The following is a 25,624-nucleotide window of genomic DNA, read 5'->3' on the forward strand; positions in this document are numbered from 1 at the left end:
GGATTCCTTCATGTCACCATTTGATTATGCTTGGGAGCTTGTCTTTTTTTAATTTCTTCAGGAGATGAAATCCTTTAAGAAGTTGGAAATTTATTTAACTTTTCCATATTTTCACTACGTCTAAGAACTTTTCTTTCTTAATACCTTGAGATTCTTTCAAGTGCCTCGAATTTGGAGAAGCAATCTCTTCGCGAAGTATTTCTCATACTTAGCCAAATTTTGTCCCTCTCTATGCTCGGACGAACCTTGCTCGTGGTTCCGTCTTCAATTCTGAATTTGGCTTGAAACTCCATTTGTGTTTTCTGTGACGATCCTGCCTTTAGCTGCCAATTTATGTTGCGTGGGAGGAGGGTTAAAAAGCTCTGGGTAACCCCTTGCAAATATGAAATGATGGGATCAAGCTGTTCAGGCATACGCTGTGATCATGTCCTTCTTCTCGATACCCTGACATGCCCTCATCATAATTGAGGAAATTGGAATTTTCTTTGTGAAACATTTCCCATACTTAGCCAAATTTTGGCTATCTTCACACTCGAATGAACCTTGCCTGTGAACTTGTCCTCAATCTTTCGTTTGGCTTGAAACTCTAGCTGCGATCTCTATGATGATCCCGCTTCTATTTTCTCCTGCGACTTGTAAAACCAAAGGAAATCAAGTTAGAAATCTATCTTGGATTAAAGAAAATCGAGGTTGCAAATGGCTAAGTGTTTGGAAAATTTCACTTCATTTTCATACTTAGCCATAAAAATCGAATTTTCACCTTAAAACCCTCAGTCTTAAGGCTGGTTGTGGTTACCACCAAGTGTCAAAACTTAAAAAAAAAATTCATACTTAGCCAAAAAAATGATTTTCTTCCTCAAAAATTTTCGAAAAAATCATTTATTAAATTCTGGAAAATATTCAGAAAATTCACAATTTTAATTTCACCTCTGACTTGGATAGAAGTAAGGCTAGAATTTTCTCCAAAATATTCAGAAAATTCAGAAAAGTTTGGATGATTCTTCCTCATACTAGTTGCCTTTCTCCAGAAATCTGTAAACCTTTTGCCAAAAATATTATCCAACTTCCAGCAATATCTAGAATTTTCTCCAGATGATCTCCAAACTGACATACTTTACTAAACTCTCCTTAGTAACTTTGAACTTCTTGGTGTAATAATGAAGTTGATAATGAAGTATTTGTAGACAAGGTTAAATCTTCAAGTAAAACCCCTAAAATCATCCAACTCATACTTCTAATTTTAAAAAAAAACTTTCCATTTTGATTTAAGTTTGAAGATATTCATCAATTCTCCAATATTCCCTTTAAACAAAACTTTCCATTTTGGATTTATTTTGAGGATTTTTAAATAATCCTTAGATATTTTCTTCATTTTGGATTTAATTTTGAAATCTCAGTGGATTTTGTGACATCACTGGTATCTTGTTGATTTTGTTTGACTTTTCCATGCGTAGGTGGACTTTTGAAATTTATCTCCATCTTCTCCAAGGTATGGCGGACTTTGGAGACCTCTCCTCATGGCTCTCTTCAAGGCAAATTTTTTTGGCTAAGGCATGGGGCGGACTTTAGCCTTTGCTCCTACATGGTGAAATTTTGGCTAAGGCATGGGGCGAGCTTTGAAGGTCTCTCCTCATGGCTCTCCATCAAGGTGAAATTTTGGCTAAGGCATGGGGCGGACTTTGAAGGTCCCTTCTCATAGCTCTCTTTACCCTTGGTGGACTTTAAACTTGGCACCTCCTACCTTGCTTTCTTACTTTAGCGGACTTGGGAGAGGGCTCCTACATGACCTCCATCTTGGGCGGACTTTGGTGGTGTCCCCAACTTGGGCGGACTTCTATCACTCCTCCTCCTTAGCCTCCCAACCTTGGCGGACTTTGGAGGGCTCTCCTCCTTGGGAGACTTTAGGCTAGGCTCCCACCTTGGCGGACTTTAAACCCATCCCCTAAGCGGACTTCAAGCAACCTCCCCTTGGGCGGACTTTGGTGTTAGCTCCCCCATGACCTCTCTAGCCTTGGCGGACTTTAGACAAGGCTCCTTCATGAACTCTCTAGCCTTGGCGGACTTTGGTGGCTTCTCCACATGCTTGGGCGGACTTTGAGGCGCTCTCCACATGCTTGGGCGGACTTTGAAGAGTGCTCCCACATGACCTCCCAACCCATGGCGGACTTTGGAGGTCTCTCAAGAGGGCGGACTATATATGAAATATAACATTTAAGTATAAGTGGTATTTAAGTTATATTTCCTATATATTGTCAGGATGTTTGAGAGTGGTTTCGGGCCTCTAGGACTAATACTGCAAAATCTGGTTTTTGGAGGATTCTCCAATTTTCCAGACTTAGTCAAATTGCAAGATCAAGATGACATTCCAAACTTAGCCAAATTTCAAGACATTTGAGGATCAAGATGATTTTTCGAGCTGATTATCCTTTGAAGGTGCCATGACCCCCTAAAATATAGGAACTTAGCTTTTTGGGTCAAAACTTGAAAATTTTGGATCGCGGTCGAAGCAGGTTAGTGGTACAAGTGTAAACCCTAGGTTTGCATCCCAAAAAAGCAAAAAGCCTAAAATCTAGGGATTTAACTTTTTTAGGTCAAAACTTGGAATTTTCGAGTTTCGGTCGAAGCTGGTCAGTGGTGCAAGTGTAAACCCTAGGTTTGCATCCCGAAAAAGCAAAAAGCCTAAAATCTAGGGATTTAGCTTTTTTAGGTCAAAACTTGGAATTTTTGAGTTCCGGTCGAAACAGGTCAATGGTGCAAGTGTAAACCCTAGGTTCCCATTCCGAAAAAGCAAAAGCAGACATCCCTAAAAAATAGGGAAAACTTTCTAAAAATAGCCATACCGGAGATTGGGCTAAAAAGGCCAAAAACGAAACTTCCTAAAAAATAGGAAAAAGCAAAAAAGCAAACTTTCTAAAAATAGAAAGTTGTCCAAATTCGTCCAAATCAATTGCAATCTTCGTCCTTTGGCCTCTCTAAGCACTCTGGTGGTGTTCGCATTTCGGAATCACATAACTTGCAAAAACTAACTTTCAATCGTCAGGGCCTGAAATGCTCTGAACTGGACAAGGCTTGGTGAAACTGCAGCAAAAGGTCATAGGACACTAACAAAACCCTAGAAAGCAAGAAAAGAGAGGGTCCCCATTTGCAATGGGGCGATGTGTGAAAAAAAGTCACAACAGGACTCCTTCATTACTTCCTAGGATTGGAAGTATGGCAGAATTCTGACAACATTATACTAAACCAAGGAAAGTATACCTTGGATATTTTGAAGAGATTCGGAATGCTAAACTGTAGGCCCATGACCTCTCCTATGGAAACCAACTTACACAAACTTAAAGAAGCAGCAACAGAGTCACAACCCACTAACCCTACTCAATACAGACAGATAATTAGGTCCCTGATGTACCTAGTGAATACAAGGCCAAATATCTGTTATGCAGTTAATGCTTTAAGTCAGTTTATGTGTGAACCTAAGGAGATACAACTGGTTGTAGTAGAAAACATCATGAGATACCTACAAGGTACCCTAAACCTTGGTCTCAAATATGAGAAAGTTGATATAGACCTACATGGATTTACAGACTCAAATTGGGCTGGAAGTGTAACTGACAGAAAAAGCACTTCAGGGTGTTGCTTCAATCTAGGTTCAGCTATGATATCTTGGATCAGCAGGAAGCAATCCTCTGTAGCTCAATGCTCCACCGAGGCAGAATACATTGTAGCTTCTATGGCTGCTTGAGAGGCAGTATGGCTTAGGAAGTTGCTTGTGGGGTTGTTTGGAGAACCTATGAAACACATTGTTATACATTGTGACAATCAGAGCTGTATAAAACTTTCAGTAAATCCAGTGTTCCATGACAGATCCAAGCATATTGAGATTCCATACCACTATGTGCGAGATATGGTAGACAGAAATGCAATTCAATTAGAATATGTTTGTACAAGAGATCAAACGACAGATATTCTGACCAAACCTCTTTCTAGAGTGAAGGTTGATCACTTCAAAAAAGGTTTAGGTATGATAGAAAGGTAATTTGCTTTGTACTCTGTATTTACATATCAATAAGATGTTTAGTGTGTAAACTTCTTTGTCATGATAGGACATTTTAGATTTTATCCCCTGGGTTCATATCTAAGAGGTGACGATCTCTCAAGATAATGAACACCTATATGGAGACATTATAAGGTGACGATCTTATGATGTCCAAACCAGTTATCATGTTGGATCTCTGGTGTGTCATGGATGTGCCATGATTGTGTTGTGGTAAAACATTTGTATAAGATGTTAGTGCACATACCACAACTTGGATAAAGATGAGAATTGAATCTTTTCTCATATGATTATCCTTAAGTATTGTGTGTTTAGGCAATACTGATATCACATGCTTAGGTGATATCCTGTCATCGCAAGATTGACGTGATGGACATTTTGTATCACGTGTTTAGGTGATACTTCATATCATGTGATTAGGTGATATGATTTCCTAGAAAGTTAGATTGTGTAAAGAATACTAACCATCATTTGAATTGTGATGCTTGATATATTGTTTTCATTTATCTTACCTAGCTAAGAGGGAGTGTTAATGTATGGTAGCTTCAGTAAGATAAATGATTGAATGAGAGATAAATGAAGTCTCTCATTCAATCATTTATCCTATCGATAAACTATCAGGAAAACTTCAAGCTATTTCATTTGATGATCATTCTTCAGTTGTATATGTCCAATCTACTTAATCGATCAATATCGATAATCATATCATAGCATAGTATATCGGTTTGCATTATAACAGTGATCACCGATTATTATCGAATTAACCATGTATCTCGATTTATATCGGATATCTTCACAGCAGTAACAAATGATGATTATCGGATTGTTATCGGGTGGCAAAGTATGCACCGCTTGGTTTATAACTATTAGTTAGTGATTGGTATCGGTCAACTTAGACACCGATTGACATTGGTTAACATGTCACGCAAACACCGATTGGCATCGGTTAACATGCCACGTGAATACCGATGGGCATTGAACACGAAGTTACGTAGACCCCGATTAGTATCGAGCTGTTTATTAGAATAAACACCGATTGATAATTATATATCAAAGGGTGTGATCAAGTAATGTCTTGATCGGTCATGTCCATAAGACATGACCGGTCAAGGCATTGCTTGATCCTCCCCTCTTGCATATATATATCAATTGATATTTGTGAGAAGGATATTGAAATCGATAAATACTCCTCTCACCTGCCATACAAAAGAAGATAGTCAGATATATAATATAAATAGATAATACATAGATAGAGAGAATACAAATTAGAATACATCTTGCATATTGAATTGTAAATTGAACATCATTTACAGTTGGGACCTCCTCTCTTCAACTAAATTCAAGCATTTCCTTGAAATTGAATGATGTACTATTCGTTCCGGGAATTAAGGGAAATCATGTCTCCATATCAGCCTTGGAAGACAAAGGTTATTGAATCGCATTCATGGATGGCAAAGTCCTTGCATGGCCAAAGAAATCAAATATCAAGATAGCTCAAGTTATTGGAGTTCATCATGGATGTCTTTATAGACTTTGCACTCTTCGTCCTCAATCCTTACTTCATGATTCATCAAGTACTTGTGAGATTTGGCATAGAAGATTGGGTCACCTTCATTTTTGTGCACTACTACAATGGAGAGATGGTTACAAGCCTTCCAAAACTCAACCAAGAGCATGGAGGAACTTGCAAAAGTTGTGCATTGGGTAAGAACACTAAAGGTACATTTCATAGAAGTGAAAGTAGATCCAAATGTATTTTAGAGCTCATTCATTCAGATTTATGTGGTCCTATGTCTGTTGCTTCTTTGAGTGGTTTCTTGTATTATGTTATTTTTATTGATGACTACTCTAGGAAAACATGGATCTATTTTGTAGAAAGTAAAGAATCTAATGAAGTACTTATGAGATTTAAAGAATTCAAAGCTCTAGTAGAAAACATATCAAGAAAGAGCATCAAAGTCTTGAGATCTGATAATTAAGGAGAGTATACCTCCAATAATTTCCACAATTTTTGCATTGAAGCTGGGATTACGAGGGAGTTTTGTGTTCCCTATAATCCTCAACAGAATGGTGTGGCAGAAAGGAAAAATAGAACTATTGTGGAAGCAACCAAAGCCATGATCCATGACCAAAATCTTCAATCCTCCTTTTGGGCTGAGGCTTCTAGAACTACTGTCTATGTTCAAAACAGATGTAAGCCCTTCTCCTTGAGAGAGACTTGAGGTGTAAGCCCTTATCTCCACCCTTTGATATGGTTCACAGTGGAAGTCATGTGTGTGACACCATGACAACACCACGTGAGAGAGTCCGTGGTGATTTTCTTGTACTTGTGTGTTTACCTTTTGGATGAGCTATGGTGAATATCATTGTGAGGTGACGATCTCACAATGATAAACACTTGTACATCTTACCATCATTGTGAGGTGACGATCTCACAATAATGGTTGATATCTCGTGAGGTGATATCTATGGATATGCCATAATGGTGGATATCATGTGAGGTGATATCTATGGATAAGCCATAATAGTGGATATTACACGAGGAGATATTTATGGTGGATATCACGTGAGGTGATATCCGTGGATAAGCCATAATGGTGGATATCACATGAGGTGATGTCTATGGATAAGACATGATGTTTGTTATCACGGTGAAGTGATACCTACTCGTTCACCATCCATGGGAGTAGCCATGGTATTTATGTTCACTTGCATTCCCACTCATGGGTGTAGCCATGATGGATCCACCCTCTAGGAGTAGCCATGGTGAATGTCACTATGTGACTCAGATCTTGAGTAGGATTCCTCCCTAGCTAAGAGGGACAATTGAAGTATAGCGTCAGCCAGTATTTTACTGATCTGACTTAGACAACTAAAGACAATTTAGTTTCACCGATTAGTTATATTATGTTGTGATAAAATAATAATTAAAATATATTGTAAATGAATTGATTCTATGATAAAACGTATTAACTAACTCATAATAATAAGACGTGTTGATCAATGCTTAACCTATCTGAGGGAAGAGGCGTGATGTTTGGAGTAAGTCGTAATGTTTAAAAGACATCTTGTCAAGTATATAGAATCAGTCTCTCCCTCCATAAGCAGATCGTATAGCAGAAGACATAAGAATATAAAAAATACATTCACACATGTAGCATATCGGATTTATCCATCACCTACAGCAGTTCGCATTAGCAATACATCAAATTGAAGACACAAGAAGATCACGTATTGTTCAGCAGATCGTGTTCCTTATTCTGTGAATCTACTGTCATCTTCAAGTCTGCATTATACAAACATCAATCAGTTTGAGTTCCTTCTTGTGACGTGATATCTCTGTCTCCAGCATATCATCATTCATATAGCAGATCGAACTTATAGTTTGAACTGTCAAATTATTTTGTAAACATAATCTGATCACTGAAAACTTAACAAGTTTTAATATTTCTGCTAAAGTGGAGTTTGGTAAGAAAGGTTAATTCATAACATTGTGCCATTTTATGATAGAGACGAAGAGGTTTATTTAAGATCCCACTAAATATCAAGTTATACAAAATCAACAACACTTCCTTTTGAGGCCTAAACCACTTAGGTTGAAGATTTGGAAGTTATCAATTCCAAGCTTCACAAACTGAATCCCATTTGAGGGCTAAAACTCTAGCAATGAGTATTAGCTTTGTAAACAAATGCATGATGAAGCCTCAAACCAACTATTACCTATCTGGAAAAATTAGTTGAGCAAGTAGATAATGAAATACTAATTGAAGACAAGAAAATTAAAAAACATACTTGAAAACTGAGGAAAAGCTACAGTGGAAATGGGTTACAGAAGAGGTAATTGTGGGGAAGCTATAAGGAGAAGCTGGAGGACCTTGCCAGTAATTTGGAATTACAAAGAACCAAATTATTATTTGAATGCTCACACACCTGATAGGAGCAGAATGCAATATAAATCCAGTAGAAATGTCAACAAAGATGCTAAAACAGGACCGAAATACTCAGACGCTTAAGGAGATGCATCAAACAAGGGAGGAAGTAAATCAGACAAGCAGTTAAAAGAGGGTTCTTTTCATCTCACAGATCATGCCGCTTCAACTGAATGCATGGATACTACCTAGCTGTATATTGTCAATGAGATTGGAAACCAAATTGAGGCTATTCTAGCTGTCAATGATTCTGATCTGATACAATCAAAACTGAAATTTCTGCATATTGTCCTCTTGTTCCATACCATTTTAGTTTCCCTAAGGGCATTCCCTTGGTAGTTGGGGCTATAGTGTTTATGGGAAGCAATAGTGTACCAAATATGTCAACAGTATTCTGACTAGTGTAGGTTTCAAATATAAAATTTTAAAAAAACCTGTTTTAGAGTACCTACAACGGAATATGTTAATATATTTTGTTGTGGTATATTCTAAAGTTACAATGTCTAATACAATGGGTTATTTTTGGTCTAATGATAGACAGACTTCTTGTCTTTAGGGTGAAAGTGCCCAACTACTTGCTGGTATCTGGTTTTAGATTCTAAAGTTTCTATATATTTTGACATAATTGTATATGCAAATTTAACTCTGAGCCAGGAAACAAGACTACCAAATATAAGATGCAATTAATCAAACCAAAGAAATATAGTGATTTCTAATTGAACCTTGAATAATACGTAAGCATGTTGTTAAGAGAGGCACTTAAGATTACATTAAACTATTTCAGAATTGGAATTACCACAATATACTCATTTGCAAATACATCTGATCCCTTCCAAACTCTACTTGGCTGACGCTTCAACATCCTGTTGACATTGACCATTGTCTCTTCATCAAATTTTCCTCGCTCCTCTATTGACAGTTGATTGAAGCGCTCCTCACCAGCATCCATATTCCGCTTTATATCTGCCTGTAAAATCAAGAAAAGGAATTCAGCGCAGAGCTCACCCGCCATTAACACAACTTAATTCTCAAAACAACGAGAAACAACATTATATAAATTGTAAATACAACCCACAAATATATTTTTTTTTCTTATTCCTAACATTAATATAATCATCATTTATTCCAAAAAATTGACTGTCAGCACATGGTTCCTTTGTAAGTCATCATTTCTGTATATAAGCTCAGATATTTGGTGTAATAGAAATTATCAATCTCAAAGAAATTCAGCAATTGTCAGTCAGATACGATGCTAATGCAGTTGAGGACAAAAATGGGCTCTACTGCCTTTTGTAAAGCTAAGATCGGCTTGAAGAATAAGTAACGATTTCATATGTTCAACAGGTAAATATGTATTTCCTTTAAACACTAATGGTAGTTGAAACTAATAATCAGACACAAGTTATTGTAATGTCCCCAATTGGGACTTACTCTAATTTATCGTAGAATCCCCAAATAAGGTGTGGATTATATTTAGGAATGTAAATTGACAACTTTATATCTTGAATTAGAGCCACAATATTTCATAAGTATATAAACTGCTGTTTAATATATTTTATTCCGAGTCTGCAAACTTGGGTTTGATCGAATGCTTCTGATTCTCTTTCTTCCATGCCTCTCCCAAAGGCCAAAGTGCTGTTAATTTTAGTACTTTCAGATTAGATAACACTCAGAAAATTAGAATTTGTTTCTAACAAGGTTTAATTAGACTTATTGATTTTCAGATTTAAGCATAGTAAGAAATGAATGCATAAAGACAAGACCAAAATACCCTGGGAAAACCTCCTAAGAGGAAAAACCCAGCCAGAAAAGATCCTCAGATCTGATTATGGTTTTGATTCAATTGATAGTTACACACTTATCTGAAGTATAGAAGTTGCAGTCATAGAGAAGATGCTACAGAGAACTACACAGCTTGCTGGCAGTGATTATGATTTGCAGCCCTTTGTCTTGCTGTGATCTAGTTGATGATCTGCTGCACTTAAGTGGAGTTCGCTGCCACCTAACTGGTAATCTGCTGTGCCAAATGGAGTTCGCTGTGATCTGCTGTGCATAAATGAAGTTCGCTGCTATCTGCTGTGCATAAATGAAGTTCGCTGTGTTCTACTACAACAAGAGTTCGCTTGCCTTGCATTTGTATTTTCGCCCTTTTTCTTGAACTGCTTGATCATGTTATGAAGAATGTATGCTTTATTTATAGGAGATCAAACACCCCTAACCAAGTCGGCTTTACCCAATTAATTTGCAAATTAGTTTATTTAATTTCCTTTGTTGTAGAGGATAGGTCGGCCCTATCAAGGAGTGGTGTGAGGACCTTTAGGTGTAGCGTGGGGTCTTTTGGAGTGGCTGAAGAGTATAGGACCTGGCCCCATATATTGGAGAAGGGGCTGGTCCCCTTAGGCGGATTCCAATGTTGCCCAAGGCAATTGGAATCCGCCGGGCCCTAATTATAAACAACACTCCCTCTTAATTAGGGCAAAGAATCATAACCATAATCTTCCGTTTAGCACACAAGCATAGACTGGATCCACCTTGCATTGCCCGCAGAGGGTGGAGAGGATCTTTTTCTACCATCTTACATTGCCCGCAGAGGATGGTCAACAATTACACAAATACCATCTTACATTGCCCGCAGAGGATGGTTTAACAATTACACTTCTCCCTGAGAAGTTTTTACAATACCAACTTACATTGCCCACAGAGGATGGTTAATAATTACACTTCTCCCTGAGAAGTTTACAATACCACCTTACATTGCCCGCAGAGGGTGGTTAACATTTACAATACCATCTTACATTGCCCGCAGAGGATGGTTAATAATTATACTTCTCCCTGAGAAGTTTACAATACCACCTTGCATTGCCTGCAGAGGGTGGTTTGATACAACACAAAGTATCACTGAGATTGAGACTCCCTCTCAATTAGGATTTCATTTTCCACAATACCAAGTCTATCCCTGAAGTACACAAACTTCACTTTGGATAGAAGCTTGGTAAGAATATCTGCAACCTGCTCATCGGTGTTGACATACTTCAACTGAATAGCACCTCTTTGCACCATATCTCGAATGAAATGATAATGGGTTTCCACATGTTTTGACCTGTCATGAAACACTGGATTGATAAACATTTTAATACAACTCTGGTTATCACAGTGAATAACTGTAGGATCCCATGGCTGACCAAACAGCCCAGCAAGAAGCTTACGAAGCCACACTGCTTCTCTGGAAGCTACACTTGCTGCTATATACTCATCTTCAGCAGTACTCAATGCCACTGAGGATTGTTTTCTGCAAGCCCAAGAGATCACTGCAGAACCCAAGCTAAAACAAATACCGGAGGTGCTTTTCCTGTCTTTGACGCTTCCAGCCCAGTCTGCATCAGAATAACCTTCCAAGGTTATTGGAGTGTTAAGTGGATACTTCAGCCCAAAACCAACAGTGCCTCACAAGTATCTTAGGATATGCTTGGCTGCAACAAGATGAACATGTTTGGGAAAGCTCATGAACTGGCTAAGAGCATTCACAGCAAAACATATATCTGGTCTAGTGTTAACTAGATACATCAGTGAACCAATCAACTGTCGGTACTCGGATGGATCTGCAAATTCAGAGTTAGTTGCAAAAACACTTAACTTCTTTAAGTTAGATTCCATAGGAGTAGACATGGGTTTACAATCCATCATTCTAAATCTTTTCAAAATGTCAATAGTATACTTTCCTTGACTTAGAAAAATTTCGTTAGATCTTTGCCATACTTCTAGACCTAGGAAATAATGCATTAGACCTAAATCTTTCATTTCAAATTCTGAAGCTAGTTCTTTCTTGCATCTAATAATAAGTTCATCTTTACTAGTAAGAAATAAGTCATCCACATAAAGAACTAGAATTAGCATTTCATCATTGGCTACCTTAAAGTATATGTTAGAGTCAGCATCATTTTTACAAAACCCTAGACTTAGCAAGTATTTATCAATTCTTTCATACCATGCACGAGGAGCTTGTTTAAGACCATACAGAGCTTTCTTTAACCTGCACACATAGGTTAATCTATCCTGAATCTCATATCCCTCAGGTTTCTCAATATAGACTTCTTCCTCAATGACACCATTGAGGAAGGCAGTCTTTACATCCATCTGATGTAGTTTCCAACCCCTAGCAACAACAATGGCTATTATCGTTCTAATGGAAGTATATCTAGCAACAGGAGCAAATGTTTATTCATAGTCTATGCCTTCCTTTTGAGAAAATCCACGAGCTACAAATCCAGCCTTATATTTTTCAATACTACCATCAGCATTATGTTTAATTTTAAATAACCATTTAGAGGAAACAACAGATTTACCTTTGGGTTTGGGCACAATGTCCCACACATCATTCTTGATGATTGACTGATATTCTTAATCCATAGCAAGCTTCCAGACGTGATGACTTAAGGCTTCTTCAACGCTACAAGGTTCAGTTTCAATGAGATTACACATCAAAGAAACGTAGTTGGAGAATACCTGAGGTCTCTTAGTTTCACGGAAGGTGCCTCTGGGAGCAGCAAATCTTTCAGCTTCTTGAATGGTGTTCCTTACCCAGAGAGGCCTCTTTTTGGTAATGACAATGTCACTAGGAATATCAGTGGGATTCATGGGTTCTGGAGGGTCATCATGATCATCTTGAGGAGGAGGTTCAACTTGCTCCCTCTGAATCTCAGGGTTAGAATCAACATTTATATTTTGATTGTCATTAGCTTCATCAATAACACAAGAACCTTTCGATTTCTTAAAAGCAATGTCTTCTTCAAATGTAACATCCTTACTTACCTCAACGTACCTTTGACCTGGGATGAGAATCCTGAATGCCTTGGAGGATTCACTGTATCCAACTAGCATGCCTTTCTTTCCGAAGGGTTCCAACTTTGATCACTTTTCCTCGAGCACATGAACATACATGGGACTTCCAAAGATTCTGAGGTGACTAATGTCTGGTTTGGATCCTGTGAAGGCTTCTTCCGGGGTCATGTTCTTTAGGACACGATGAGGACATCTATTATGGATATACACTGCTGTTCTAGAAGCCTCAGCCCATAGAAAGATTTGCAAGTCTTGATCGTGGATCATAGCCTTTGCAGCTTCCATAATAGTCTTATTCTTTCTTTTAGCAACACCATTTTGTTGAGGGTTGTATGGTACACAAAACTCCCTCTTAATTCCTGACTCAACACAAAAATCATAAAAGCTATCGGAGGTGTACTCACCTCCATTGTCAGATCTTAAGCATTTAATTCTTTTACCAGAGGAGTTTTCTGTTAATGCTTTAAACTCTTTAAATTTACTTAAGACTTCATCAGATTCTTTAGATTTCAAGAAGTAGATCCAAGTTTTCCTAGAAAAATCATCTATGAAGATTACGTAATACAGAAATCCACTAGGAGATGCTATAGACATAGGACCACACAAATCAGAGTGAACAAGTTCTAGTTTGTCTTTAGCTCTATTTTCACTTTTATGAAATGGACTTTTAACATTTTTGCCTATAGCACAACCTTTACAAGTGTTATCATGAATTTGACTAAGTTTAGGCATACCTTTGACTAATCTTTCAAAGGGATGGAAGGGCTTGATAATGCAAATGTCCAAGTCTTCTATGCCATAACTCACAAGATTCTGGAGCCTCATTAATGAGGGCTTGAATAGGGTTAGTAGAGAGCTTATAAAGACTATAATATCTATGACCAATTATACAAGCAGATTTAAAATTAGCTTTCTTAGGCCAAGCAAGAACTTTTCCCTCAGAAATGCAATTTGATAACCTTTATCTTCTAAAGCAGAAATGGAAATTAGATTTCTTTTAATTCCAGGAACAAACAAGATATCACTGAGGTGCAAGGAAATACCAGAATCTAAATTCAGGGAAGTAGAGCCAAAACCTCTTACCAAATAACGAGCGTCATCACCAATTACCACGTGAAGGCTGGTATCCTTTTCAACTAAGCCTGAAAGGTGATCACAGTAACCTGTAATGTGTCTGGAGGCACCACTGTCAATCAACCATGTATTGCTATCTGAAGGAACACTGCTAGATAGAGCGGAGATGAATAAGAAGTCATCATTTTGTTCTGAGACTTCATTTAGGTTGGTTTCACTTTGGTTAGGGTTATTCTGACATTCTTTAGCATAGTGACCAAATTTGTCACATCTAAAGCATCGGACACATGAGGTATCTCTTGGTTTCTTCCAAGGGTGTTGGGAACTAAATAGTTTGAAATCCCTATTTCTTTTTGGATAAGGTTTCTTCCAATTTCCCCCTTTCTTGCATTGAGCTGCAAGCATGTGATGATCATCTACATGGGGACTTTTGGTTTGCCCCCTTGTGATGAGGCGAGACTCTTCTTGAATGCAATCATTCTTAAGACGATCAAGGGTAGGCAACTCAGTCCTGCCACTGATAGTTTGGATAAATGACTCCCATGAGTGAGGTAGACCATTTAGGGCAATCATGACAAGGTTTTTGTCTTCCAGGTTATGGCCAATTAAACCTAGCTAATTCTTTAATTCTGAAATTCTCATGAAGTAGGAAATAACAGAATCTTCTTTAGCCATTTTGATATTAAGTAGTTGTTGTCTTAAAGTAATTGCCCTACTGAGATTGTTAATTTCATATGTACCTTGTAAATGGCTGAACATTTCTCTTGCAGTGGTAAATGAGGCAATAGAGGTGACTAGGTGGTCTTTGACTAAATCAATGAGAATCTTCTTGGCCTTGACAGCATCCTTTTTGAATTGTTTTAGTTCAACAGCATCCGTAGGCTCAGTTAGCTCTTTCGCTTCTATGAATTGGAGAAGATCTTCTTCCTCTAGGGCCAACTTGATTCGAACTTTCCATGCAATGAAATTGAGATTCCCATCAAGCCTATCTTCAACTTTCAGCCCCATTGACCTGACCTGCAAAAACTACAGCAATCTGGAAATAAAGGCGTACCGAATTTTAAATCTAAAGATTGATCTAACCTATAGCTCTGATACCATGTTAATTTTAGTACTTTCAGATTAGATAACACTCAGAAAATTAGAATTTGTTTCTAACTAGGTTTAATTAGAATTATTGATTTTCAGATTTAAGCATAGTAAGAAATGAATGCATAAAGACAAGACCAAAATACCCTGGGAAAACCTCCTAAGAGGAAAAACCCAACCAGAAAAGATCCTCAAATCTGATTATGGTTTTGATTCAATTGATAGTTACACACTTATCTGAAGTATGGAAGTTGCAGTCATAGAGAAGATGCTACAGAGAACTACACAGCTTGCTGGCAGTGATTATGATTTGCAGCCCTTTGTCTTGCTGTGATCTAGTTGATGATATGCTGCACTTAAGTGGAGTTCGCTGCCACCTAACTAGTAATCTGCTGTGCCAAATGGAGTTCAATGTGATCTGCTGTGCATAAATGAAGTTCGCTGCTATCTGTTGTGCATAAATGAAGTTCGTTGTGTTCTGCTACAACAGGAGTTCACTTGCCTTGCATTTGTATTTTCGCCCTTTTTCTTGAACTGTTTGATCATGTTATGATGAATGTATGCTTTATTTATAGGAGATCAAACACCCCTAACCAAGTCGGCTTTACCCAATTAATTTGCAAATTAGTTTATTTAATTTCCTTTGTTGTAGAGGATAGGTCGGCCCTATCAAGGAGTGGCGTGGGGACCTTTAGGTGTAGCATGGGGTCTTTTGGAGTGGCCGAAGAGTATAGGACCTAGCCCCATATATTGGAGAAGGGGCTGGTCCCCTAGGCGGATTCCAATGTTGCCCAAGGCAATTGGAATCCGCCGGGCCCTAATTATAAACAACAAGTGCTGCATATATATCCCTTCAATATGAATGGGAGGTTATGTCTCTCCCAGCAGTCACCATCATTGCAAAGGTGGTGACTCTTTGTAACTAATTAAGTTGCTGTTGTTATCGCACCTGATCCCACATTAATAGCCTGTATTGATGCTGCATAAGGATCACTGTATGTAGGTTTTTGTGCTCTGTAATAATTTAATGCCTTTTGTATATTCCTTGTTTTTTCTAAATTGTCCTATGCATCAGCTATATATATGCTTTTGTTCAAGGCTGGGATACAGTTGGCCCTTAAATCTTTTATCTCAAGGCTAGATCAGCCCTAATTTAGACTTCTATAATGTTTATCTTGTCAAAAACCTAGGTCGGCTCTTACAAGCAATTTACCTTTTTGTCTTACTTTGTATTGTCTTTTCTTCCTTGGGTCAGCCCCATGCATTTATTCGCCTATATTTGATTAAATAAAGTAGTGACTAGGGTTTTTGAATGCTGCAACTAGGGTTTTGATGGGGCATGACAGTCTGCCCTTCCCAAAATTGCTTGACCTCAACCAGTGATCACAGGAGGAGTGATTAAGATGACTCCTATTATGAAAGAGCTTGGGTTTTGAAACTTCTAAGTTTCCTTTTATGAAAATCTATAACACATTCACTTTCATTGCGCTCCTTTGACATTATCACAAGTTGCCAACTTAAACAACTTAACCAAGGCATTGGAAATTTGGAAGGTTTGTAAATTTTAGACAAGTTTTCCTTTAGATTCACCCAATGTATGCACAATATCCTAGATATCTCTCTGTGTTAAATATATTAAGATGAGGATTAGAAGCGTGACACACATCTATGACCTCAAATGCAATTCATATCTTCTTGGTTTACTCTAGTTATTCTCATATCCAAAACATATCAGGTATGAACCAAACAAGGAGCAGAGACATAAAATCACAAAGTTTACACATAAAACACAAATTGTTAGATTCCTTTTCTTTGACTAGAATGTATCCATAGATTTACCCTAGTACTCCAACACATTAAGATTTGGAGAAGGAAGCATGATAGGTCCACCCAAAGCCATCCCAACACTAAGCTCAAAAGTGGACATTCACCCTCTTGGCCCTAGCGGCAGGCACATTGGACATCCACTTGGAGTGATCTACCTAGTGGGGTGCTTGTATCTACTTTTCCTATTCATGCATTATCCCTTCAATTCAATAGTCAATCATCGTAGAGTTGGGAGAGGAGGTTGAAATAGGGGGCCCAACCTCTCCTTATTGCTCCCATGAGTCAAGAAGGGGGGCTAAACCTACCTTGCTACTCATAAGCCACTTAGAGCTAGAAAGTGGACCTAACCCCATCTTGCTGCTCATAAGCCATTTAAAGCCACAAAGTGGGCCCAACCCCATCTTGTTGTTCATAAGTCATGTAGAGCCAAAAAGTGGGCCTAACCCCATCTTGCTGCTCATACGCCATCTAGAGCCAAAAAGTGAGCCTAACCCCATCTTGCTGCTCATAAGCCATCTAGATCCAAAAAGTGGGCCTAACCCTATCGTGCTGCTCATAAGCCATCTAGAGCCAAAAAGTTGGGCTAATGCCATCTTGTTGCTCACAAGTACATGAATTGCCTTTATTGTTATCATATTCATTTGCCTTCACAACTGTGTTCTTTATAGACCCATGCATTTCATGCACCTCTCCCCTTAAAAGACCTATGAGATCTTTGCATAGGTCACTGTGCTGACTGCAATTTGATGAAGACCTCTCATGGTGCCACCTCATTCACTGTTATGAAGCTCACCCTTAGCATTTGTCACTGTGTCATCAATGTCTTGATCACTGTCGTCAAGACCTTGTGTTATCATCATGTATGGTCCTTAGCAATATCTATGTTCACTTTCCTGCCACTGAATTTTCACTGTCATATTGTCATTCTTTGCTTTAACTGTCCTTGAAACTTTGCCTCTCAGCCATTCACTATTTTGACTGTCATAAATTGTCTTTTGTCCTTACTTGTTCATATCTTAGCCTCTAGAAGACCTATCTAATTGTCCTTTGTTCTTTCTATAGGACTGTCAACTCTTGAATACTATCTCCTTTGCAAATGCGGCTATTAAACACTGTCATAACAGATGCAAACCCTTAACATAATGTTGACTCTTCATTTCTCATATAACACCTCTCCTGTAGCATTTTGAACTCTGAATCCAAGCCTGCCTTGTAATTCTTCAACTGTGACTGTCATGTTTACTCATCACATGATGTTCTTTATACTTTTGAGAATAAACGCATGTGATGAAGATTAAAGGAATAAACACCTTCATAAGACATCATTCAAAACTTTTGTAATCTCCCCTCAAGCCGGCAAGAACAGTGCTTTGATACCATTTGTGAATCCCCAAATAAGGTGTGGATTATATTTAGGAATGTAAATAGACAACTTTATATATTGAATTAGAGCCACACAATTTGATAAGTGTATAAATTGTTGTTTAATGTATTTTATTCTGAGTCCGCAAACTCCGGTGTAATGTCCCCTTCTCATTAGTTCACGGACATTCACAGGATTGGCCTATCATTTGACCCTCGTAGGCCAAAGAGATTGATTAGGGGGTCGACTAGCAGTGATTTGCGGCTTCACATTTTTAGTCTACTCGACTTATGGCGAAATAAGGAGATTACACGTATTGTGAGATGTGTGCACTTTAATTATAATGTAATAATATTTTTAAGTGCAATTAAATTAATTAATGTGTAATAAAATAATAAAAGTGTAACAAAAGGATAAGAGAAGAATCTTCTAGAAGGAACCAATTGATTGGATATGTAAAGAATAAATAGAGGAGGTTGGTTCATTGTTCATCATCAGTTGTTTGGATATCTTCTCTTGTGTAGACTTGTGGAGCCAAGGGTTTCTGTAGATTAATCATTTGGGAACGAAAACTCCCTATGATTCGCATAACTAAGGAGGTGAAAGATCTTCCGAGGGGCTGCAGCTGAGAGTGGGATATACTCAGTCTTCCATATTGTGCCTATCGAGTTATTTGTAATTTTCATGGCAGTTGGGATTCATGATTTTTTCAGATTATCACTTTGGTTGTCCCAAATGCATCGATTCCTATTGAAGTAAGAGGGCGATTTTATTTGTAGATCATTGGAAGTGAAATTGGGTGAGAGCTGATCGATTTGCAGGTCTGAGATAAAAATCGACTTCTCCCTACATACCCTCGATTTTGCCATTATCTCCCTATTTGAGCATTGAAGTTCACTTTGGAAGACATCGCTAGCCTTAGAAGCATAAGGCGATTCTAATTGGGAATGCTTAAAGGGAGAAATAAGTAGAATATTGCATCCATTTCAGATCTGAGACAATTCGAATTAGACTATCAAGTTCCCACGATTTTGCTTACAGCTTTCCATATTGGCATCGAATCACATCAAGGAGGATAGCGCCATATTTGAGGGGTAAAGGCAATCAATTTGGGAGAAGAGTTGAAGGCTAGCAGCAGTCCATCAATTATTATCAGTCCATTTTCATTGCAGCGGGGGCGACTTCTGAAGACAAGTTCGATTTACAGATTGGAGGCTTCATAATCCATGATATTGCTTGCTTCTTCAAGAATCGAGTTAGGCGATCTTTTCCAGGTTCAATGTCAAACATTTATGCACTTATTTCAGTTAGTTGTAATAATCATGGCTGTCATTAGTCTTCAGAACTTCTGAGTGATAAGTGGGTAGAGTTTGGTCATGATATTGCTATTGTAAGAAGTCATTTGATAGTCATTTGAATAAGAAGGGAGGAATAAGGCAGCATTTTGATTATATGATTGTCTGAGCTTTCCTGCAAACTGTTTGATGTAATGTCAGCTAGCTGTAGGAGAATGATTGTGTGTCTAATTTAAGTAAATCAGTTGAATATGCATTCTTGGCAATCATACTATCATTCGTAGTTGTTCTTTCATGAGAAATGTGTGGTTGATTAACCTCTACTCCAATCTGAAAAATTCTGAGACACCCTATCAGCATAACACGCAAACATAAACCGCATAACACACAGATTGGAAAGTTAGTTATCAGCAAATATTCCTTGTATTTTCAATCAATCCACTGCAGGGGATATTTCATCTGGTTTGATCGAATGCTTCTGATTCTCTTTCTTCCATGCCTCTCTCAATGGCTGAAGTGCTGCATATATATCCCTTCAATATGAATGCGAAGTTATGTCTCTCCCAATGGACACCATCCTTCCAAAGGCGGTGACTCTTCGTAACTAATTAAGTTGATGTTATTGCACCTGACCCCACATTAATAGTCTGTATTAACGCTGCATAAGGATCGTTATATGTAGGTTTTTGGAATAATCGCTGCTCTGTAATAATTTAATGTGTCTTTTGTATATTCCTTCTTGTTTCTAAATTGTCCTATGCATCAGCTATATATATGCTTTTGGTTAGGGCTGAGTTTGAGGCAGGCCTTAAATATTTTATCTCAAGGCTAGGTCAGCACTAATTTAGACTTCTATAAAGTTTGTTTTGTCAAACCCTAAGTTGGCTCTTACAAGCAATTTATGTCATTATATTCTTTTTTGTCTTACTTTCTGTTGTCTTTTCTTCCTTAGGTTCAGCCCCATGCATTTATTCGCCAATATTTGATTATATAAAGTAGTGACTAGGGTTTTTGAATGCTGCAACTACTATTGATGACGGGGCATGATAGTTATCCATATCTACTGTTTTCACCATTAAGTGTTCATTTTCTATGTAACTCAATATAATGGTAACTCGCACCAAAGGCCTTTTCTTTTAAAAGGAATAGATTGTTCAAAACAAGAGATAAATGCAAACTATCTTCAAAACCAATTATGTGATGCTATTGAGAAGATGGGGCATCACATGTCTAAATTTTGCAAATGTTATCCCTGTTAAACCAGCAATCTTTTTGGCAAAGAAGAAAATGCAAGAATATATTGCCATGTTGTGTGCATTCACTGAATAATGCACTTAAAGAGATTGAAAAGTTCCAATGGATTTCAAAGCTCATTGAAAACAGCAAGAAAATACAAATGTTCATATGCAATCATCAGCACTCAAGCATTTCTTGAAATTTGGCCACTGTGGAACTTCTCAAACCTACTAACATGCAGCTTGCTTGCTTGTTCCTTCATTCTTCTTCACTTATGCAGACAAAGGGGATTTGTGTTCCACAATAGTTAGTTATGCATAGCCAACATATGATTTTTATTCTAAATTTAAATTTATATACATATTATTTTTATTTTTTTCATTACTGAGTAGTTGTCTCCCATTTTTCTGAAAAATAATACACCAGTATTCATGACTGTCTCCTGTACCACTACCCATTTGCTAGTAACTGATATATATGTTTATGTGTTAGCCCCTATTTTTGCATTCACGGGTCTTATTTTGTATTGGAATATTCATGCCATGATGGTATGTGTGCTAATTTTAGCATAGTTGGTGTGTCTCAGCCGAAATATTCTTATGTCTAAAGTATTCGAGTCTTTGAACCTTCATGTTTGAACCCAAAGTTTAGTTCATTAGTTCATTGAGTCTTTATGTATATACTATGTCTTGGTTTCGCCAAGCCTAACTTGTGCAGAAAGCTCGAGCGGGAAGTGAACTTGAACCACTAAACCTTCCTTGGTTCGTGAGTTCATTGGTTCAATGGTTCAGCTGTTCTTCATTTAAAGAGGGCACTTTGCAAGGCGGAGGTCGAGAAAGGGAAAAGACTGAAGTCACATAAGGAATATTCCAGGAATCTCGGTGATTTATTTGAAAAGTTTTTTCACAAGGTGGTAATCATTTTTCTGATAAGAGATTGCGCAAAGTATTATGTAATAAAAGCGGGTGTCAAAAGTGTCATCTCCGTCGTCACTCAACATGAGCAAATGAGTTGTGGTAATCATGATCGGATGTTTAGCCATTTATATCGTCTTTGTACAAGAAGATTTGTATCTTTATAAAAAAGGGCTTAATTAAGAAAGGCGGAGGTTCAATGCTGGGGGTAATTTTATCAGAATTAGCAGACACACAGTCGTATGAAAAGTGAGTAGAAAATCTTCGCCATCTCTGTTATTTTCATCCTACATGGAAGAAACTAGTAATTTTGTTGTAATAACTGTAGAGGGTGCAATTGCTTCTTGTTTTAATTTTGAAAATGAGACCTGTCCCACCAAAACCAGGGCCAAAATCTGGTCTAGGTTGTTCTCTTCCGGAATTTTGGGATACCTCCCTAGCTCATGCAGAATTAGATGAATTTATGGTTTGCGACTGTAGACACCCATTTCTGTCCACTTAATTAAATAGATATTTGGTATTTATTTGATTATTTAACCATTGTTCAACTATTATTTAACTTTAAATTTTATTAATTCACCCTAGCTATGTCCTTCCATTAATTAAATAAATTATTCAGTTTATTTGATTTTTCATTTGACCATGTTCTCACTATTAATTAAACTAGCAATTGCACCTTGGTGTGCAATGGGTACATCGGATAGATGCGGAAGATCAAGCAAAGAAAATTTTGGTCTTTTTTTTTTAACATTTGTGCGATACATCAAAGAGATAGATAAAGTGGTATTAGAATAGGATGATTGGGAGAGATGTGTTTAGAAATAGAGAGGGAGAGAAGATAGAGTTAGAGATGAAGATAGAAAAAGACAAGAAGAGGGAGAGGAAGAGGGAGAGAAATGGAATTATTAAATATTTTTTAATTGCATATGAAATTTTAAAATCAACCATTAATTGAAACAAAAATAATGGAAAATTATTTAGTATTTTTTCTTTCAATTATCACAATTATTCTAAGTTACCGGGTTCGCCCCTGGGACGCCCTGGTACGGGTCCGGTTCGACCAGGGTTCGAAAAACCCAGGGTGGGTTCGACCAGGGTCGAACCCAGTCGAACCCGGGGTCGAACCCAGTCGAACCCGGGCGGACCCAGTCGAACCCGGGCGGCTGGGCGGCCCATAAAGCTAAAAAACAAAGCAAATTTTAATTTTTTTTCAGTTCCGCCTTTTAAAAAGTGAAAATTATAACCTAAAAAACACTTCTAAAACACTTTATTGACACATTTCACCTCATTTGTGTTGCAAACAAATTTTTTATGAGAGCAAGTTGAAGAAAGGTTGAACAAAATTTGGCTTCCAAGATCAAAGAGGAGGAGTTGAAGACTGATTTTAGAAGCTTCAACAAGTGTTGCAGCATCATTTCCATACATTTTCAAGCTTCCATTGGCTGCAAGAGGTAGGTTTTCAAACATTTTTTTCCAACTTTTTTTGTTCACAAATTGTCAAACATGAAACTTGAATTTTTTTTCATTATTTAGTTTTTGTTTTTGAATATGTTTATTTTATTTCTTGCCATAGGAACTAGAATGGCATCTACATCTTCCTCCATTGGCAATGAACAAATAATTGCAAAACAAAGAAATGATCCAAATTCTCCCTTATGGAAATATGTGGACATTATAAAACAACTTCCGGGAGGTGGGGGATTCCGTTGGAAATGCCATGGATGTGATATTGAACGTAATAGTTCATATTATCGGGTGGTAGGCCATTTGTGTGGAATAAAAGGAAGAGGCATCAAAAAAATGCCCTGGAAAAAATGGTAAACCTATGCCAGATGAGATAGTGATGAAATATATTAGGGAGCATGAAGCGGCAGAAGAGAGGGAAGCTCGTAGATTGAACCAAACCGCATCAAAGAAAACAAGGGGAATGCAAGGCCCTTCTAATCCCAGTATTGTAGTAGAAGACCACCCCTTCTTTGCCACAAATGAACCTCAAAGTGAACCACCCTTGACACGTAAAAGAACAAAGGGGCCTTTAGAAACCGCATTCCAAAATGAGAGTAGAGACAATGCTGATCAAGATATAGTAAGGTGCATTTATGCAAATGGGTTGTCATTCAATGTTGTTCGCTCCCCATATTGGAAGCAAATGATAAAAAGTGTTAATGAGGCACCAAGAGGGTATAAGGGCCCCAGTTATGAGAAGGTACGTGGCACATTATTGGAGAAAGAGGTGAAGAGGGTTGAAGATGCATTGAAACCCATAAGGGATTCATGGGTTGAGACAGGTGTAACAATTGTTTCAGATGGGTGGAAAGATGCTAAAAACCGTCCCTTGATCAATGTCATAGCAGTGTCCCCTAAAGGGGCAATGTTTTTGAGAGCTGTGGATTGTGAGGGTCAAATAAAAGATGGCCAATTTATTGCAGAAATTCTCATCTCTGCCATTGAGTCTGTGGGACCTCGCAATGTTGTCCAAGTCATAACAGACAATGCAAAAAATTGTAGAGCTGCTGGTTTGTTGGTTGAGCAATGCTATGATCACATCTTTTGGACACCTTGTGCGGTACATTCACTCAATCTTATGCTACAAAGGATTGGGCAAAAAATAAAATGGATCAGAGATGTGTATGCAGAGGCTGAGGACATCCAGATGTTCATCACAAACCACCACATGTCTCAAGGGATTTTTAGAACCTATTCGAATTTGGAGCTATTGAAGGTAAGTGAAATAGTAATTTAATTTTACATTTTCTAATTTTTTTGAATTTTCAATGTTAATAATATCATTGTGTAAGCTATATTGTGTATTCTTCTTTAAAGTTTGGCTTTATTTTTTAATCATTTGGCATTAATTTGTGTTATAGGTTGCTGAGACCCGTTTTGCATCAAACACAATCGTCTTAAGACGACTTGTGAAAGTTAGAGTGGCACTATGCAATATGGTGATCAGCACCAATTGGACTGTATGGAAGCAAAGTAGCACTGAGAGGGCAGAAAAAATTAGGGATAGAATATTGAATGAGAAATGGTGGGATCTTGTTACATATCTCCTAAGTATCACTAAGCCCATCATGAGCATGATTTGCTATACAGACATGGATAGGCCTTGCATAGGTGAGATTTATGATGGCATTGATTCAATGCTTGAAAAAATAAAGGTCACTATAAATGAAAAAGAGAATGATCCTCAAGAGAAATTCTTCAAAGAACTGGAAGTAATTATTGTAGAGAGGTGGAATAAGATGACCACTCCTTTGCACCTTCTTGCCTATGCCTTGACACCTAAGTACTATAGCAATCAGTTTCTTGATAAACCAGGAAGGATTCCACCATGGAGAGATCTAGAGGTATCTGATGGGTATAAGGCAGCATTTCTTAGACTATATCTCGATGATGATTTGCGAGATGTTGTTACAAATGAGTTCATAGAATTCGCAAATGGGAATGGTCTAAGTGTTGATGCACTTCGTCATAGATCCAAGAAAGATGCTCATAGCTGAAGGTACTTCCATGGCACATGCTTCCAACACCTACAACCCCTCGCTATAAAAGTTTTATCACAAGTAAGTTTAATTAATTAAAATTTTAAATTTACAAGTTTTAGTTTATTTATAGTTTACTTTGTCTTCATAGGTTGCTAGTAATTTTATTTTTATTAATGTATAACTTTAATTGTTTACTTTTTCTTCATAGGTTGCTAGTTCATCTGCTTCAGAAAGAAATTGGAGCACATACTCTTTCATCCACTCAGTAAAGCGCAATAGGCTGCTATCAAAAAGAGCGGAGAATTTAGTATATGTGCATTCCAACCTACATCTTCTTTCACACAAACAACATGACTACACACAAGGGGAAACAAAGATGTGGGATATAGAGCCAGAGCATACTGATTTGGATGCTCGTGCTTCTCAGCTTCTTGCATTGACACTTGATGACTCGAAAATTGAGCCAACTTATAGTGCAAGTGCAAGTCGCATTGGCTCATGTAATGTCAATGTCAATGA

The 25,624-nt window shown here is 37.7% G+C and overlaps 1 protein-coding gene across 2 annotated transcripts in view; it reads right to left on the bottom strand.

The window, feature by feature from the left end:
- LOC131037898 (uncharacterized) overlaps window positions 1–25,624 on the bottom strand; it is a 176,935-nt gene that overhangs the window by 14,546 nt on the left and 136,765 nt on the right. For both annotated transcript variants that reach the window (XM_059220133.1, XM_057970141.2), the window contains exon 4: window positions 8,777–8,947. In XM_059220133.1, coding sequence (XP_059076116.1) covers window positions 8,777–8,947 — 171 coding nt within the window. The remainder of the gene's footprint in view (window positions 1–8,776; window positions 8,948–25,624) is intronic.

Source organism: Cryptomeria japonica, chromosome 4 (assembly GCF_030272615.1).
Source record: "Cryptomeria japonica chromosome 4, Sugi_1.0, whole genome shotgun sequence".
Classification (NCBI taxonomy): Eukaryota; Viridiplantae; Streptophyta; class Pinopsida; order Cupressales; family Cupressaceae; genus Cryptomeria; species Cryptomeria japonica.